The 18,496-nt window shown below is 40.6% G+C and overlaps 1 protein-coding gene across 7 annotated transcripts in view; it reads right to left on the bottom strand.

Moving 5' to 3' along the window:
• The window catches only part of ATP8A2 (ATPase phospholipid transporting 8A2), a 320,016-nt gene that overhangs the window by 22,446 nt on the left and 279,074 nt on the right, over positions 1-18,496 (bottom strand). For all 7 annotated transcript variants that reach the window (XM_069013203.1, XM_069013240.1, XM_069013228.1 and 4 more), the window contains 2 exons: positions 12,561-12,649; positions 6,655-6,759 (listed from right to left, as the gene is read on the bottom strand). In XM_069013203.1, coding sequence (XP_068869304.1) covers positions 6,655-6,759; positions 12,561-12,649 — 194 coding nt within the window. The remainder of the gene's footprint in view (positions 1-6,654; positions 6,760-12,560; positions 12,650-18,496) is intronic.

Below are 18,496 nucleotides of genomic sequence, written 5' to 3'. Positions count from 1 at the left end.
GAAAGTGCCATGAACACAATTTAGAGCACAGCCCAGGACATTTGGGTGAACTGAAAGTAAAACCCAAATTGCTTTTCTTTAAGCTTTTAAGTATTTTTTAATTGTCCACTAAATATTTAATACCTAATACAACTTGCGTTTTCTTGTTCATGCTACGCTTAACTTGGCACTTTATTCTTTACTGCAAATCAGAGAGGAGAATGCAGACTGTCCTGCCTCTCTTCTGGGTTAGCCAGCAGAGGAGTCAGGGTCCAGGCAGACTGCTGAAGCCATTAGGCTGGAACAGTTGTTATGGAGCAGTTCTCCTGCTGTGCAGCCTGGAGGGAAGATTTCTTCCTCCCTCCCCTGTGGAGATCCTCAGTGCCCAGCCCAGTAACTCAGGATTAGGCATCAGAGAGATTGGCCCCTTAATCAGTTTTAACTCTCATCTTGTAATGTTCCTTTTTTTTAATCTTTCTTTTCAATTTACAACTTCATTCTGGCCTTTGTTCTGATACTGTACCTCCATCAACTTCGACTTTGATAGCAGATTTGCTCACAACTCTAAATCCTTCTCCAGGTCACCACGTTTTAACCCTGTTTGTGCAATGGATCTCCCTCAAGGTTACATGATAGCTACAACCAGGATGGGAAATAATTGCACTGGAGAAGAGGAATGTCAACTCTAACTGGTTTGCACTAGCAACCAGGCACTTGGGTCCCCAGTGCCAGTGGGAACATGGTAACTCCCCCTTCAGCCCTCTGGCCAGGATCTGACACCCTCTCTGTCCTCTGTCCTCTGTCCCTTCCCAAGTCCCCCAGTGCCCCCCAGTCTCCCCAAAGTGGATTCAAACCTAGTAATTTCAAGTGCCTCACACACAGGGGTTAGAAATAAATGGTACATATTAAAATGAGGAAATAATGTGATGATTCCTTACTGATATGGGACAGAAGGGAGAGAGAAAAGGACAACTGTAGAATAAAACAAAATAATGCATTTTCCACCTTCCATACATGAATGTTTACCATATGGAATCAAAGAATTAAAAAAACCCCACTGATATAATTTTATGTGCTTTTTGCTAGTAAAAGGAGTCTAATATCTTTTTACTAGAAAAGCTGCAAGGAAAAATCGTAAATATGTCAGTCACTTTCTTGTGTATGCTGTTGGAGAAATCTTGCCTTTCCTTCCCAGAAATGGTGTGAAGGACATCTGGAAAAATTGATAAAAAGGATGCTGAGACCTCAAAACCCAAAATACACCTCTCCCCTCTTCAACCTCATTTTACGCTCAGCTGCACTGTATGGGCTGGATTCAGATCACAGTCATGCGTATCCTGAGTAAATACATCGAAGTCAACACATTCATGAAACAAGAATTTGGCTCCAAACATCCAGTGCTATTTAACCAGCTGAAAGCACAAGACTGAGTTTGATTCAAGTAAGATTCATTGTACCTGCTGATGCAAAGGGGCCTTACTGGCATAGTCTCCCTATTCCAGTAGATGTAACTTGGAGTGCATCAATACAGAGTACTTTGAAATACAATGAGCCCAAGCCTCGTTCCTCTTCATCCTAATGAAAAAGCTTGACTCTTCCTCAGGAACCAGGAGATCAGGTCCTCATCTCATTCCTGCATTTCTTAAAAGTTAGGTCTGCTTTACCATTTCTGCTTCTGCCAGTGCAAGGCTGAGCCTCTGCCGCTCAGTTCTGTGCACAGCCACAAGCCTAAGGCAGGTTTCCCATGTTCCCCTCTTGCTCCTCCCCAGGGACCTGTGGAGCAGGGAAATCTCCACGGGTACCCATGTCAGCTCACTGATTACCCACCAGGTCACACAGCTATTGAAATGAGATAGGCACCTGCCCTCACATACCAAATAGAACCAAGGCTAAGATAGATTATACAACTTGCTCTCAGGTGAGAGCTGGTCATGCACTTTTCACTGAAGGAACAGGGTTAGATTTGGTGAGAAGCACTAAAATGAAAGAGAATCTACACCAGCGTGTCTCCTTGTTGAAGGCAGACAATGGAGAGGCTGTGGGGAGCTGCTGTTTTAGGTGCACTGAAAAAAACAGTACTTATTTTATGAAATGGAGATGAAAGAGGTGCCACAGCCATCACCAGTGGGTATCTGAGAGCAGCAAGAGTAAAAGGGCATACTGAAAAGTGCTGTGCAAACACACACTGCAGCTATACCTCACTAGGTCTGTAGTCACTTGCCTTCACCTTTGCTCAAGACAAGACTCAGCCTCTCAGATTTCTGACTCATTTGAAGAAATTCCTCCCAATACTTCAGCAATATAGGCCCTTTTCTGCAACAGCCCAGAGAGGTCCTTCAGCTCCTTGTAAAGCATGTAAATCATGAAAGCCACATTGTTCTTCAGTATCAAATAATCTAATCCTGCCCACCAACCAATTAATAACAGGACAGAAAAACAACTAAAAAGCCACTTTCAAAGGGAGCTCTCTGGCAAGTCCAAGACAGAGAAACCCTCTGAAACAGGAAATCTACTGTCGCAAAGAGGGTGCTGCACAGCTTTGCTCACTCTCCGTTAGTTGGCCAGTGGAGCAATAAAGTGACATGGGTTTCCAAAGTAAAGTTTGCTTTGGTGCCTAATCAGGCTTTACTCCACCTGAACTCCTGCTGACTTCAATGAGAGGGTAGATCGAGTGAAAAGTGAATGAGGACTTGAAGGTTTGGCCCTTTATGAGCCAAGATTTAAGTTGTAAACTTATTTAAAGACACAAAAATCTCTGCAGCTGAACTCAATGCTGCTTTTGAACACAAACCTTGTTTGTTTTCTTTGTGTAAATCTTGCAGGTTAACATGATTAAATCTGCCGGGCAGGTGTCTCCTCATGTCCATGTTTGCTTTGGCACATGAGCTGCCCCTCTCACCTCTCCAAATTCATGAAAATTTAGTGTTAAATCCTGCCTTTTGTTACATGAGAGTGCCAGGGAGCCCCTCTCCCTTCCTAACCAAGGCATGCTCATGTCATAGCTGGGCTGGAGTCCAGCCCAGCACTGCCAGGTGCCCAGGCTGGGGAGGGAAAGTGCGGGTACTCATCTTCCACAGGCAGGCAAGCATGGCATGGGATCCATCACAGCCCCTTACAGCACACTCACTCTCCTGGCTTCTCAAGCTATTTCTGGAGTTGCCAGTTTTCCAGCTACGTGTTTCCCCGATGAATTCCCTGCTCCTGGAATTATCTGACTTTGTGATCATCCCAGCTTCTACAAACCATACGTTTTTAGCTGTCCAGATGAGACATACCAAGGAGTGACAGCATGACCCGTTACAGCTCAAGACTATATAGACTTGCTATAATCTCCAAGCCTCACTCTAATGCTATTTGCAAGGTTTCTGGGACCCAGCTGTAATGGCCAGGGTGCTGACCAAACAGTCCCTCACCTACCACTTGCCTTGCTGTTTGTTCCCAGCCATTGGTCCAGCAAAAATGTGCACCTGCTTTTTTAGATCGATACAAGCAAATTCAATTTTAGAAACTATTCAAAGGGGCGAAGAGTTAGAAGATAAAACGAGCACTAGTGAAGACATTTTTTATTAACCCAGAAAAATGTATGAACAGCTGTCAGGGTGAAGATCCTCTAAGACAGGATATGGATATATAGGTATCAAGTGGCACACAGAGCTCTCCCAAAACTCCAAGTGCAGCAAGGACCCAGGTGATACCTGCCCACATTTAACAGCAATTCAGCTGAGTCCCAGCAAACAGCTGGCATCCTGTTGTGCAAGTCTAGATGCACTCACTGCTTTCTGAGCTTTGCAAACTGCTTTTTGTTTAGCAGATTAGTTCTGAACATTCAGATCTTGCACCTCATTTTTTGTCTAAGGTCTAGGAAATGATAAAAGCAATTCGCTCCCTAAATCCTTCTCTTATCTGAAATTGGGTGTGAGTTTTTTGTTGTTTGTTTGTGAAAAACACTGAACAAAAACAGTGTCCACTGTGTAGGCCAGGAAAATAGACCCTGATGACAGCCAGCTTATCTTCCACAGCTGCCTGAACAAGCCAAAACCTAATGGGCATGTTTTCAGGAACGCTTCCAACCAAGGACTGAGGTGACAGACGGACTCATGCAGTTTTTACACAGCTCTCTACTTTCCACTAGAAATGAAGAGTCCCATTACTTTCCCTTCCTGCATAGTGTCACATTGCCAGGAATATCCCAAGAGCAATGGGGCTGAGGGCAGGAGGGGAGAGCAGAGTATGCACCTTAGCACATGTTTCCACCAGCTTCAAGGAAATTTTTAAAAAATAAAGAACACGAATCAGAGAGACCAACTGGAAAAAGTTCCCACTCTATTTCTTTCCCACCCTCACCCTTCCCTTTGGACAAGCACACGATTTCTAGCAGGTGTGAAAGAGCCATGAGACAAACAAAGGAGATAAAAGACAGAACAACTCTGAAGAGCAGTCGGGAGGCCACCACACAAGCACAGCATACCAGCTCCTAGCAGGCAGAGGCACTCTACCATTATCTAGTTCACAGATGGACCACCCAGAAAATCTGGGAGCAATTAGGAATGAGAACAAACAAATGCATGGAAAGAAGGGGGGAGGGAAAATGGGAAGGAGGGCCAGAAGGGATTCCTTACATCATCTCCATGCAAGCGTTTCGAGAATGAAGGGAAGCTATATGGAGGAGGAACGCAGATGAAAGAGTTTGCAGTGAGAATGCAATAAAGTAAAAGGCTATGAAAACATGGAGTGTATGAATGAATTACAACATGGCCATGAAATTTACAAAAAGTCAGGACAGTGTGTAAACAGAGAAGAAACCCATCAAGTTCTTGGAGACACAGACACGCACATATAAACAGATCAAATGCTGACTGTCTCTCTCTTGCTATTAACAACAATTCAACCCACCCTGCAACCCAGGGATGCACCAGGCACAAAGCTGACTCATGCCCCTCTCTGACTGTCGATAACTGGCATTAAATACTGGCAGAAAAACACAAGTGCTATGAACCAGCAAAAATACAACCTCACGTAATATGCATGGATAGGAACCACAGCAACACCCAAGCAGCTCATAGAGCTCAGACCAGAGCCATGTGCCTGGGAACAATCAGTTTTCTGCTGGTTTGGTTTCCACTTACCTGGCATCTAATCCCACCATCAGTCAGCACCTCACAACACCAGGTTGCACCTTTCTTGTTTGGGGAGACTGACCTGATTTTGATACCAAGCATTTTGGCTTCAACTGATTTCAAAATGATTGCTCAACTTTCTATCTTCATTCAAGGCCCATTATTTAACTAAATGCCTGATACTAAGCATCTTTGTTGGCTATAATTGTGGCATAGAAGGTTGCCTTTATTGCTGCAAAGTTTGGTTTCTCTTTTTAAATCATTTGATGTGCAGTTTGTAACTTTTGCTAGTGAGCACAATTTATAAACTCTGTTTTGCTGGATCCAAAACTCGCAGCAGAAAAATTACACAAAATAAAAACCGAAGATACCGAGTGTTTTGAAGTGATCTTAATCAATAACACTGTGTTTACTTTGTCTCGGCCTCTGAGAAGCAAACTCTGGTCACTAAGGATATCTTGTAAACACGTTAAAGTTCACACAAGCATTTTGAAAAGCTTTTCAGTTTACCATAATCTCAGTAAATCATTGCCTGATAATTTTCCCTAAAACCAGTCCTTATTAACACACAAATTCAGCTGAAAAAAATCTACTATCTGCTTGTCTTAGCAGCAGTTAAAATATGGCAATTAGTTTACCTTAGAATAGACATCAAAGGCTCAAAGGATGACCCTGCCCCAGAAGAACAAAATCTTTTAAAAGCCCCATTCCACTCAGTTTGCTAGTTTATAAGGTTTGCTAAAATCCAGTTTAATGATCGTGTAGTTTCTTAGCAAGTCATGTGGTGCCATATTGTGTAAGGAACAGAAGAGTTAGTTCTAAAACCTTTTTGAACTTGGGGAGCTTTTCCAACCAGCTGATGCAGAACCACATTCTGAGATGGTAAATGAAACTGTTGGATGCAAAAGCCTCACCATGATTTTCTTTAGCTTCTTTCAGAAGAGACAAAAGTTCCCACACAACGCATACTCTCTCTATACAATGAAAGGTTCAATAATAGCGATATATTCAAGTCCATATGGTGTGGTTATAAGGGAGAGGCACAACGAGAAACTGAGAACCCTGAAGGCAAGAGACCTGAAAGCTGTTGTGAAAAAAGCAAAAGTATAAAAAAAACCCTTAAGGTGAAACTGAATAAAGTAGTAGGGCACAATGGATTAGCCAGTCCTCCTTTTAGCTACAGTCTTTATATCCCGAGCTGCTGACAGTTCCCTCCCCTGACGTGGTTATCTTTTTTTTTAATTTTTTGGATGACATATCAAAGTGCTTTCAAAACCAGTCTGGCTCGGTGGTCAGGTAATAGCACTACATGTTACCACGCAGGAGACTGAGCAGCAGTTTCCAATAGAGCCTCACAGCAATAATGCAGGAGAAATGAAAAAGGAAGGGCTGGTTTCAGTGGGGGGAACAGACATCTATGAAAGGGAACAGCAATAAATTAATAATACAGGAGAAGAAGCCTTCTTAGCCTGTCTACAATCAGATTTTAATGGTGAATGAAAAATAGGGAGGGGAGAGGAAAAGAAGGGTCTGGTTTAAACATTTAGCATAGACTTGCCTCTTTCCATTACTATCACGAAGCATGGCTTTTCCCAGCTCTCTTGTCTTCGTTTCCAACTCCTGAACTTGCTCCAGCAAAGTTTTATGGTAGGTATGCTTTGCCCTGTACCACAAGGGAAAAACAAAAACAAAACAAAAAAGCCATGTGAATATTTGTTTTGCTACAAACCCGCAATTTTACTTCTCAGGTGAGAGGCACAGGGCCTTCCCTTGAAGGATTTGGGAAATAAAGCCCAGTGTATGCATGTTAGTTCAAGTTCACAATACCTGGGAAAAAATACATAAGAAATGAGAAATCAGTACGACTTTAAATGAAACAGAGCTCAGCCACTTCAACACAACACTCAAAACCTAACCAAGCAGCAACGCTATGGGGCTACAGAGACCTGACACCGCTGCTGTGGAGCTGCTCAGGACCCGGGCATTTAGACAAAAGAGCTGAGATTCATTGAATATTCATGGCAGTAAAACATGAATCCACTCTGCCTTTTGAGCTACGCGTGGCGCTGCTCTGAAAACCAGAGGAGAGTCTCAGCTAATAATTACCATTCAAGCCCCTTGATTTTCATTTATCAGTCTTACATGACTGGAAAGGAACTTCTCAATGAACTTCCAAACTGACAGTAACAAGACTGGCTGTGTCCTACTTTTTCAGCCTGAAGATTCAAAGAGTAATCCATGCACCGCACATGCAATCAAAATTTAGAGTGCAATTTAGAGTCCCCCATGAAGAGACTTGGGCCTTCCCCCCCCCCCCCCCCTAGGTTCACCTACTGCTCCAGGGCTATTATACCTAAATTACACTGATATAGGGGAGACAATCTAGTCCCCTTTGTCTTGACATGTACAAAGCAAGAATACAAAACGCAGGGATTTTTCTCACATGGGCAGTTTTTGATCAGCTTCCTCTTTTGTGCCACTTAAAGGAGGACAAGTGTCCCATGAGAACATATGGATTTGCATGTGACTGCACAGTAAGCCTGAAAACAAGATGAAGCCAAGTCGGCTGAGACACTACTTGCTTTATAGCATTAAAACAATATTCTTCAGCTCAAAGGTGGCAAAAATTTCTTTACAAGTTTTATAAAAATCTTACATGCAGACATTAAAATCTTTAGCCAATGATATAAAATGATATAAAACACCCTCTAGCAGAAAAATAACTGGTGTGTATGTAATTAAAATATAATGAAGATGCATTTATTTTTAAAAAGTACGATACTTATTGCTCCTTCCATGGGGAATAAGAAACAAAGACCACAAAGTCTTTGCTGACACTGTTTATAATGACAGTGTCCTGATATTAGTACTAGGATATCCAAGTCCTCTGGTCTTTGTGTTGCTGAATTAGGCCCCAAATATCTAAAAATGAGAAGCTATATGAAAACTACTTTCAAAATACCTCTGCATTTAAGAGAAAAAAACCCAAAAAAACAACAGAAGATGAAGCACACCAAAATCTGAAGCTAAATATTATAAGGATGTACTTAGAAGGGTATATTATTAAAACAAACCACCAAAGGTGTATGATTTGCAACACCAACATACTGTGTCAAAAGAAATGAGTAGCAAGGATATTTTTTAAATGCATAATGCTTCAGCAATGTGAGATTACCAACAGCCGCACAGAAATTAATTAGCTTCAAGTTGCTATAACTAGTTAGGCTAATGATTAGACTGGTCTCCTCTTTGAGGAAGAGAAAATATAGCTATTAAAATGAGCAAGCTTTGAGGCTATTAATTTTTATAATCTTTTCAGTTGAATTCACTATCACACTCTTTAATTTAAATAAGTCCATTGAAAGTTTGACCTTGAAATTTTGACCTTCATCTCTTCCCTTTTAAAGAGGTCATACTTACTATTGCAAACTTCAAGACTGAGAATGTTTGGAATTTTTCAAATCCTTTATAACCACTTTTCCTCACTGACAAGGACACAGAAATGTGCAAGTTATTCAATCTCTTCCAAAGCCCCAAGTTTATCTTGCCATACACCATAAGAGATGATTTTCTTTTCCCTTAAGAGTGAATATTGAATCCAAAATTTGACAGAATGGATCTTGATCAACAAGTCCAGTTTGTGCAGTACAGCACAAGGAGGCATGACACTGACATGATACAACATGGAAGAAATACTGTTGGCCAGAAGTTGGGGTTAATGAAGTGTTTTGTAAGTAGTATAAAATGATGAAACACATGGGCTCTTCTGGGGCTGGTAGCTGCTATGCATTGAGTCATTCCTTCACTTGGAAGCAAGAGCATCCATGGAACAGTCAGTAACCAAGTATTTATCAATAAATGTAAGAATATAAAAAGGCCTGAGCTAACCTATCCAAATGTTCCCTCAAAACCAAATACTAAAATATGGTATCACAATTGCCTCAGAGTCTGGGCTTGCTCCTATCAAAGTCAACTGCAAATATTCCGTGGACTGCTGGCAACAGCACTGGATACTTCACGACTTCTTCTCTACAGTATGTTATAAACTTTTGATGCACAGAAATACAGGTAGGATTCTGTGCTTTTAGGTTAGTACTCTACAAGTGGCCCTAGAGGCATAATCAATCCTCAACAAACAAGGAGATCTTGTGTTTGCTGTTACTGTTCAGCAAAAATTTGATGCACTACATAAACTCACCCTTCCCTCATATGCTGGGATATTAAGATCAAGGACTGTAAGAACAGGCAAAAAGCTATCTTTGTATTTTGTGTCGCCCTTCCCCTTCAAAGCCAGGGAAGTGCATCACTTCACTGGCCTAGGATACTTAGGGGGTTCAGGAGGCCAGAATCTGCCAGGGAGTAGCATGGCAACATTCATAAATGTTTCTCAAACATGACACTACCTCTACTCTGGCTCATTTTCCTCACTAGCATTTTATGAGTCTTGTATTCCAGGGACTGCAAGTATATGCAAAGATGGGAAGAGCCCTTCTTCTCTTACTTACACTGCAGAACTAGGAAGTGCAAACTGCTTCTTCCCCGTGGTAAAAAAAAAAAAAAAAAGTACATGGAAATTTTGGTAACGATTGGAAGGCTGAGGAAATTTTTCACTGTAAAATAAGCACTGAGACACCAATTAGGAATAAATTCTTGCCCTCTTGCCTGATTTTGCTGGAATACACACTGTGTTTTTATGATTCCCACGTACCGCTGTGAGTCAGCTATTCCAAGACTTCCTAGAGCCAGTGACATGCATTCAAGTGACATGTGCCAACTGTGAAGGAGCACTCACCTTATAAAGCTCTGTTCATTGTAGTGGTGGCACAACTAGGATTTTTACAAGGCAAACCAAGGCACTGAATTCAGAGTAGTGGACCAAAGTTAACAATGTATTGCAACCAAGTATTAATAATAAGCTTCCTTTTCTTTAAAAAGAGAGTTTTCCACATTTCCTTGATTCATTTAAAAAGGAAGAAAAAAAAAAGGAAAAAAGAAAATAAAAAAGCCTGGAGCTGCAGGGAACATGGGAGGTAAGTGATGTGTTGACAACTGTAGCCTGTGTAACAAAGGAAACATATTCTTGCTTCCAGCATTAGAAATTTTGATAGTAGATGCAGCACAGCAGTTTATAAACAAAACATTTTTATATGTCTGAAACAGACTTTCCAGTCAACCTCTTTGCAGACAAAACCTCTGTATTGTGTTTATGGCTTTCTGGCAGTATTTTGTACTGAAATTAGGCATGTACCTTTTGGGTCATACGGATGTTCTGTCTATGGAACAGACAGGTACATGTGCTTCATATCCAAAAGAAACTGAAAGGGATAAATTCCATGACCATGAGCAGTCAGAGCTGCTGGAATTTTATGGCCAAAACCATATTCTGCTGAATTACAGAGAGCAATGTGGTGTAACCACTGCTGTGGAAATGTGCCAGTTGATTTCCAGAGGCCTTAGGCTCCAGTTTTAAATGGCAAGCCTCTTGGAAAGGAAACAGACCTTTACTCCTTCCATATGGCAGTGCTGATAGCTGTGTCATTTCATTTATCCTAGTTAAAATGTTAATGGTGTTAATTTTTCAGTGATGGCTCAGTTAAAAAAAAAAAGTCCTGGTCAGAGAAGAGATTTTTTGCTTAATGTTGATAGGAGCCTCCTGTTTAAAATCTGTTGGGAAAATATCTAGTCTATCAATCATACATGTTTGTCTTGAGAGCTTCACAGTCTCTATACATTCTCGGTCTAAATGACTGAAAGGATTATGTTACTGAGATTTCTTTAAGAAATATTAAAGAACAGGCTCAGTCAGTAACAGAGTTTGAAATGACTAACAGCTGAGGAGGAGCCTGCCATGGTCTGGCCTGTTTTACAATTCATGAGTCATTTTTGTCAAGAACTGATAAGAACAGAAGACAACTTCAGGACACTCCACTACCATGAAAACATTTAAAAAACTGAAGAGTTTTTTTCAGAGTTTTAACAAGCAGGTTAAGTATCTAAATTTAAACATTTTGGCCTCAGTTTTAGAATTTTAAAGTCATTTGCAATTGCAGAAGTTTAGTTAGTGCAACAAAAAACCCTCTGATGTGCTAGACTATTAAATCATAGTTGAAATTTTACATTACAATACCAAGTTTTAATTTGAGCAGTCTAGCTTGTGAAAATTAAGCTGAGGAACAGTATTTAAGAAGTACTTACTGACTGGTAGATTTGCCTACTACCAGTTTAATTTTACCGTGCTATCAACCCCATATGAAATAAACCCAGATTTTCTGATCTGTGCACATGACTTGATTTATCTTTTACGATGGTGTTTGAAATGTGTTGGTGTTCGGGAAATTTTTTGGGTTTTTTATTATTTTCTGCATTTTTCTCTAAAGAAGATTGGCGGACTTGGCAGTGTTAGGTTTTCAGATGGACTCAATGATCTTACAGGTCTTTTCCAACATAATGATTGTATGATTCCAAGAAATCTTCCCTGACTGACCAACAGCTCATTCTAGGAGCAGAGTGTTGTGTGTTATGATGCTTTCACTGTGAACCTTTCTGACAAGTGACAAGCTAACATGTATTTCCTCTTCATTCCAGCCAGGATCTGCCTTTTTGCCCAAGAGTTGGAATATCCGCAGCCCTCCTTGCACAAGGTTATTATGTATCCGTGTAATAATACCTCCTTAGTTGTAACACAGCTTTCCAAGGGAAAGTATGGAAGGTTTGGTGCTTAAAACACATAAAAGCAAGCTGAACAAAATGCTACAAATTCTAAATTAAAATTATTACTTCTGTATTTCAAATTGCAATGGTAGAGAAGGTAAGTTGCTTCCCTTTAAATCCAAGTTCATGAAATTGTTTGCCTTCTGCAATGCTTTGAACCACAAACTTTTGAGAAAAGGGGATTACACAGGCGCTTGACACTTGTATTTCAGAAGTTTGTTCCTCCTCTCTGGGCAGTGAAGGTACCATTAAGACTTCACTTCAAACATAAAGTGCAGAGTATTGCTCTTCTCCCAGTTCAGTCTTCAAAGACTCGCTGCTGAAGGACAACCTAAAAAGCAGCTGCCAAAAGAGCTGAGAGCTTACTGGGTGTGGATTAGAGTGCCACATTCTACTTTCTGCCTAACCTTAGTCAGACTGAACAAATTAATTGCTCCATTTTTAGGAAGAGGAAATCTCAGATGTCCAATTTAAATTTATCTTTAACTAAAGGATAGACAACACAAATAATCCTAAGGTGACACACCTTCATTACTCAGACATGACCACCTCTAGATTTAGTCCTAACTCACATTGCTGGGTGCTGTGGCAGGTAAGAAATCACCCACTACACATTTTTTCCCTTCCAAATGAGTACCACGATTTTGCTATCACTGAGAGAATTCAGAGTTCTTTACAGAACAACACTGGACTGGACAACACATGCATAGAGAATAATTCCTATAACACCAAGAGGACTGGTTTGGGACTTACGCTGTCCATGCCACATCCTTCACAAGGCACGCAGTGGGCACAAGAAACAAGCCAAACCAGAAGTATCCACATCTTAACACCATTCCAGCCTGGGAAGAAAACAAACAAATAACGGATGAGTATTTTCAAACCATTACATGTTAAGTGGTTGTTTACAAGGAAAAATGTAGAGTGATGGCATCAAACTAGTACTGCATCCATGATCTAGGTGATGTTGAAATTTAATGGTGGGCCAATAATTAACAAACAGCAATAGCATTTTTCATTGCAATAATTCCTTATGACCTCAAATTTCTTAAAAATTTCTGAAAAATCAAGCATTTTGACCAAATCCTCCAAAGATATTAAGTTGTGGATCCAGGCAGACACATTTTTCATCATGGAGAAGAGTACCGTAAGTATATTTTGCTTGCACTTTTGACTATCTTTTGTGCCCTTTGCTTACTCTGTTTCTATCTACTGTCTTAGATCTCTGAGCAGCATCAAATTGACGTGAAAAGAAATACATTTCTCACTAAAATGTTTCAGTCATATTCCACTTAAATACATCACTTCCTGTTCAAACTACTGCTGCCTGAAACCCAGGGTGGGAAAGATTCACTCCTGTCCAGCAAATGGCTTTTTTTACAAACAAAGAGCTCAAAGTTTATATTAGCATTTTTCTCATTGTTGTAATGCTTGAAGAAAAAGCTTGGTGGGATTTGAGAAGGAAGATATCTGGAAACCCTGCATATCCCAGCACACAAATAACTATACACAAATAGTTATGGAATGAAGTTGAAGTATGGCACTACTTACAGAAATGCTACTTTAGATCATTAGAAACTTTTGCAGATAAATTAATGGTGATTAAGGTCCAGGTTTGCTACACAGAAGATTTGAGACAACCTCATCACCCCTTCCATGCAATACACAACACTTCCCATCACAATTGTTCTGATGCTGCACACTAGAAACAGAAAAGATTTTTTTTTCTGTAACTACTTGTGTGCACCACACAACTGAAACAGAGGCTGAAAGGTTTCAACAGCATTTCCAGTGTCTAGACAGATTTTGCTCTCTCACCAGTTACGGACACTGCTGTATCTCTTTCCCAAAACCTTTACTTCTCAATATTTTTTATGCCACATACACACACCTACTGACATGTCAGCAGTGTAACAGCAGCTTGGTTGGCTCAGCTTTGCCTCAATACTGTAGCACATAAACACTGCAAGCCTGCAATGCTGAAGTGTCAGGGCATGGTACAGATGAAGACACAGCTCAGCTACAGAGGGAATGGAACTACATTAAACATTTACTAGCCTTTGATATACATTTGAGACAAAATCTGTAATTATACCCCTGGTAAGATGAAAATGATTGCTCACAACAGAAGAGTTTTACCACTCATGACAATAAATCTCTTAAACTGAGAAAAGCCATCACAGTCCTCTGCCAGGATATTCACCAGTAGCATCCAGCATCTTCTCCCAGTGTCAATCTCTGTCTAAAGTTGTTCACCTAACAACTCAGTCATATTTAGCAGTAACTTGCCCTTGGATTGTCCAGTAGTGAGTACTTGCAAAAGCATTTTTCGCTTTTAAATGTTAAATCTTTCATGTCACTGCTGGACTGACAGGTCAGTGGTAAATCTTGTACTGAAACCAAGAGCAAGCTAGACTGTGCTAAAACATTTATGGACACTTTGCCACCCACACAGTACGCAAACACATTCCAGTCACAGAATCAGCTCTCAGTTATTTGGGAGCCCTCATGCCTACATCCACATGAGAATGCCAGAAGCACACAGGCAGTTTTGATCTATGCTGATTTAAGGAAAAGGAAGTACAGGAATAAGAGGGAATTAATAACTTTATTGTTAGCCAAAAAGTTGAATGGTAATAACAGTGGCAAAACATAATAAGATTTGTCCTCATGCTTTGTTTTTCTTTGGCCAGGATCCTGCAAATGCTAGAAGTCACAGAATCACATCAGCATTTCCACTAACCATCCCTTCACTGCCTGTGCTAATAAAGGCTAAAAAATTGCCATAGTATTCTGTATGCATTTTCTGGTATTTTTGATTGAAATATTTTATGTTCCACTTCTTGCTTTTCTAGCTGAAAGCAACTTGACACACTTTCAAAGTGCAGAACAATCTGAGTATGTGTTCAATAGAAGTTTAAATGCTATTATTTTTGTTATAAATGCTGACATCTCAGTCAATGGCTATGAATTTGGACATGTGGCATGTCGAAAAAACCTCAAAGCCAAATATTTTTTGCCTGCAATTATGTATTTTACTCAAGTATTATTCTGTCCAAAAACTTCACCATCACAGTAAAACTATTCATCTCATCAGAACCCTGTCAGACACTCATTTTACTACTGGCAAGCCTTTGTCCACACAATTCTCACCAAGGTATTACTCCATTCCTCAGCTCATCTGGAAGGTTCCTTTCCTCCTCATCTCTAGTTTTCTCTCGGAGTTACAGGACTGCTACACTTCACAACAGTAAACTGGTCTGTCTTGCAAGCACAGCTCTGCCTCTGAAAGCCTTCTCCCTCGCAAGATTACACCCTCTTCTCACAGGATGGGAGCTCCTCAGCAGAGGACTAACAGGAAATCACCCAACATGCTCTGGGGACATCCATAGACAGCACTTTTAGGTTAGTCCCCAACTTGTAGGATAGAGAGCTGGGTTATGAAAGGAAGCTGCAGTAAGAACACCTATCCCTACAAAGCTTTCCTCATGCTTCCCAGCTGTTGCTGTGCTCCATTCCAGTTGCTCAGCCAGTCATGAAAACAGGACTGCAATACATCTTCAGTGAAACACGGCATTTCTATACCCAGTTCCAGGGAATAACACTCTTCAGCTATCAGTTATCCCCCCAAGATTAAAAAAAAACCCAGAGATACCAAACAGGAACCACTACAATTCTGTTTTTGTAAAGATTGTCACAGGAAGTAGGAGTACAAATAGGTTGTTTTTTAAACGAATTCAAAATATTGACCATCTCTGTCATCACAGAGGCCCCATGATATGTAACTAAGTCATTTTTGTTCTGTCTACTGATGTAAACATTAGTGATTATCACATCCAAAGTGAATTACCAGAGAACATTAATCACATGGCACCCCCCACAACCACTTGAGACTAATGCGAGTCCTCCTTCTGAGAACATTGCAACTTAAACTGCCACCCGTAGACTGCCTTTCAAACACTGATTAATCTGACACAGACAAAGCACTCATTTTAGAGAATTGATAACATTTGTTAAAAAGAAAGAATGGGAACAAGAAAAGAAAGAAAAAGAACTTTGCTCCAGTTATTTTACAACTGAGGAGGAAATAATTTAGGTCTCAATGCCTTTAACCTCTTCTAAATAGCTTTTGTAAGGTTGGACAGGTAATTTTTTAAATTTTAAACACATTTTAAAAAGTGATAGCACTGACCATTCAGAATGACCAGGAAGATCTTCTTTGTACTATTATTTTAGAATGTGTAGATTAAGGTGGGCTTTTTCATTTGTTGGTTGGGGTTTTTTTGAGTTTTTGTTTGCTTATTTTAACTCAAGGACATGTTATACACAAGCATATGAAATAGAAAATAGATTGCTTAAAAAAAAACCCCCTTAAATTGCAATACAATCTAGAATATATTTCAAGCTCTTTTCTCCATTTTACTATTCTCAGTATGTAAATAAGAATCATTCCTAGTTGTACTGTTCCACCAATATGTGGTGTCACTATTTTCAACAACTTCCAAGGAGAACAAGGCCAAAAGTGCCCAGGGATGGGAAGTCAATATACACACGGTTTTGGTATTCTTATCACAGCTTGGTTAGACAACTGGGGACCAGTAACTGATTCAGACAAAGCAAGCAAGGATCTCAATAATCATTTGAGAAAAGCAAGACAAAATTTAAATTCCTATTTTGAATAAGAAGAGTTTTATACTATTTCATTTCCTCATATATCCATGTATTTTAACTTGGACAAAAAATGGACAGCAAAAGTATAAGACCATGATGGAAACATCTGGTTTTATATTTGCAATACAAAAAAAAATTATTACTGGAAGTGTGCCTGGAGCCTGATCACAGCTCTCTCCATGAGACATGGATAAGGACCCAGTAAGTCGCTCAGTTGCACTTTCATATTCATTCAATTCCAGCTTTGTACACTAGGGATTCAAGTCCAACCTGCAGTCAGTGATGGCACATCACTGGTCCCCAGTAGTCAAATGGGGATGACAGCATGGCACTACCTTTGGCAGCACTTGGGAAAGGAGGAGTGAGGGAGAAGATGGCCACATGATTATTGCGAGGGATTCACATGTGGTGACGGCACAAGAAATATTCACTGCCATCACTGAGGTACTCTTGAGCTGGACTTCTAAGACACCGATGACACTTGTGGCTGGAGCTGCGAGTGCAGCTCTGGGAGCTTGGCCCTGCTGCTCCATCTGCACTGCCTCGGTACCCAGCGCAGGAAGCAGTGCATGCCCAGCTGCATGGACCCTCCTCGAAGCAGCCAACCGAGATGCACCAGGTGGACATCTCTGCCAGAACCTCTCCTCCGTCAATTCTAGACCAGTGGCTTGGTCTGAGCACACCACTTCAGAAGAGCTAGAGCTGGTGTAGGGGAAGCCCAGCTGGTCATTCTGCTCTCATCCCATGTTAGGCAATTCACTTGGAAGCATGTCTGCTTTTCAGTCAATGAGGAGTTGCTTCAAAGCCTGCCCCCAGCCCGTTGATCTGAGGTGCTACTCCTGGGGCCTCAGTCACAGACATTTTCCCACTGGTGCTGCTAGCTTGGGCAAACAGTCCCACTTCACTGAAGTTCCAGTGCCTCATCTGAAGGCATGGGGTATGGACAAACCCATTACTCTCCTTGAGAAGTTGAAGCATTAACACTGGGACACATTACAGTAATGCTCTGGAAACGCTCAGATTCCTGCAAAAGATGGCCTTTCATTTGCCCTATAGACTTAATAGGGCTAATTCAGGCATTGCTGTAAGTGTTTAGAAAATATTTTCAGTAGAAAGTAAAACACACTCTACCCCAATCTTGAAATTGTTGCACTTTTAGTGATGTTACAACTTAGACACCTTTGCTGCAGGTTTGTTCCTTTCTCTCTAACTTTTTAAATGCTTTTCATAAGTAAATTTGAACCCTAACTTCAGTAGGAAGAGAAACAGATTCCATGCATAAAAAAATCCTATTACATATTATGAACAGTATAATTACACAAACTCCTCAGCAAATATAAATTTACAGTTTGCAGACCATTACTCACCCCTCTTTTCCTTTAGAGAACTCCACTGTGCACAGTCTGCATGTTTCGGGTCCACTTAAGCCTGAATGTTTCAGTGCTAGCACTGGGTAGTGTTCTTTCAAAAGACCTGAAGTTTCACCCTGCATGGGTAGAAGTCCTAATTCTCAACAACCAAGTGAGTGAACAGATCTTCACTCTGTGAGACACAGGACTTGCCACAAACTAACACTCTAAGCACTCTATGCCATGTAACAACTGGTAGATACTGTGTCATAAACCAATCCATTTTTCATAAATTATTGTGAAGGAATCAACTAGCAATGGCTTTCTCACAATTCAATGATAAAAAAGCTTTTTTACATTCCGCCAAAACCTCCTGCTCTATTAGCTTGTGTGGAATGGTCAGTATCTCCACCCCACGCTGTTAATACTGTATAAAATATACAGATTGTTTTCAAATTCCTGTATTATACAAGATCCTCAAAGTGGTACAAACATCAGACCCTTAGAGATCACATACGTTAAAATATAAGTGCAAAGAGATGACAGGGCTAGTTCATGGTTACACAAATCGATTGCAGAGCTAGGCAGATTGCCCAAGTCCCCCAATTAAATCACACTACATGGAGGATGAGCCTACTGGAGCCCAAGTCTGAAATATAATCAATATCC

This window comes from Aphelocoma coerulescens, chromosome 1 (assembly GCF_041296385.1).
Source record: "Aphelocoma coerulescens isolate FSJ_1873_10779 chromosome 1, UR_Acoe_1.0, whole genome shotgun sequence".
NCBI lineage: Eukaryota > Metazoa > Chordata > Aves > Passeriformes > Corvidae > Aphelocoma > Aphelocoma coerulescens.
This window is presented reverse-complemented; position numbering and strand designations above follow the sequence as displayed.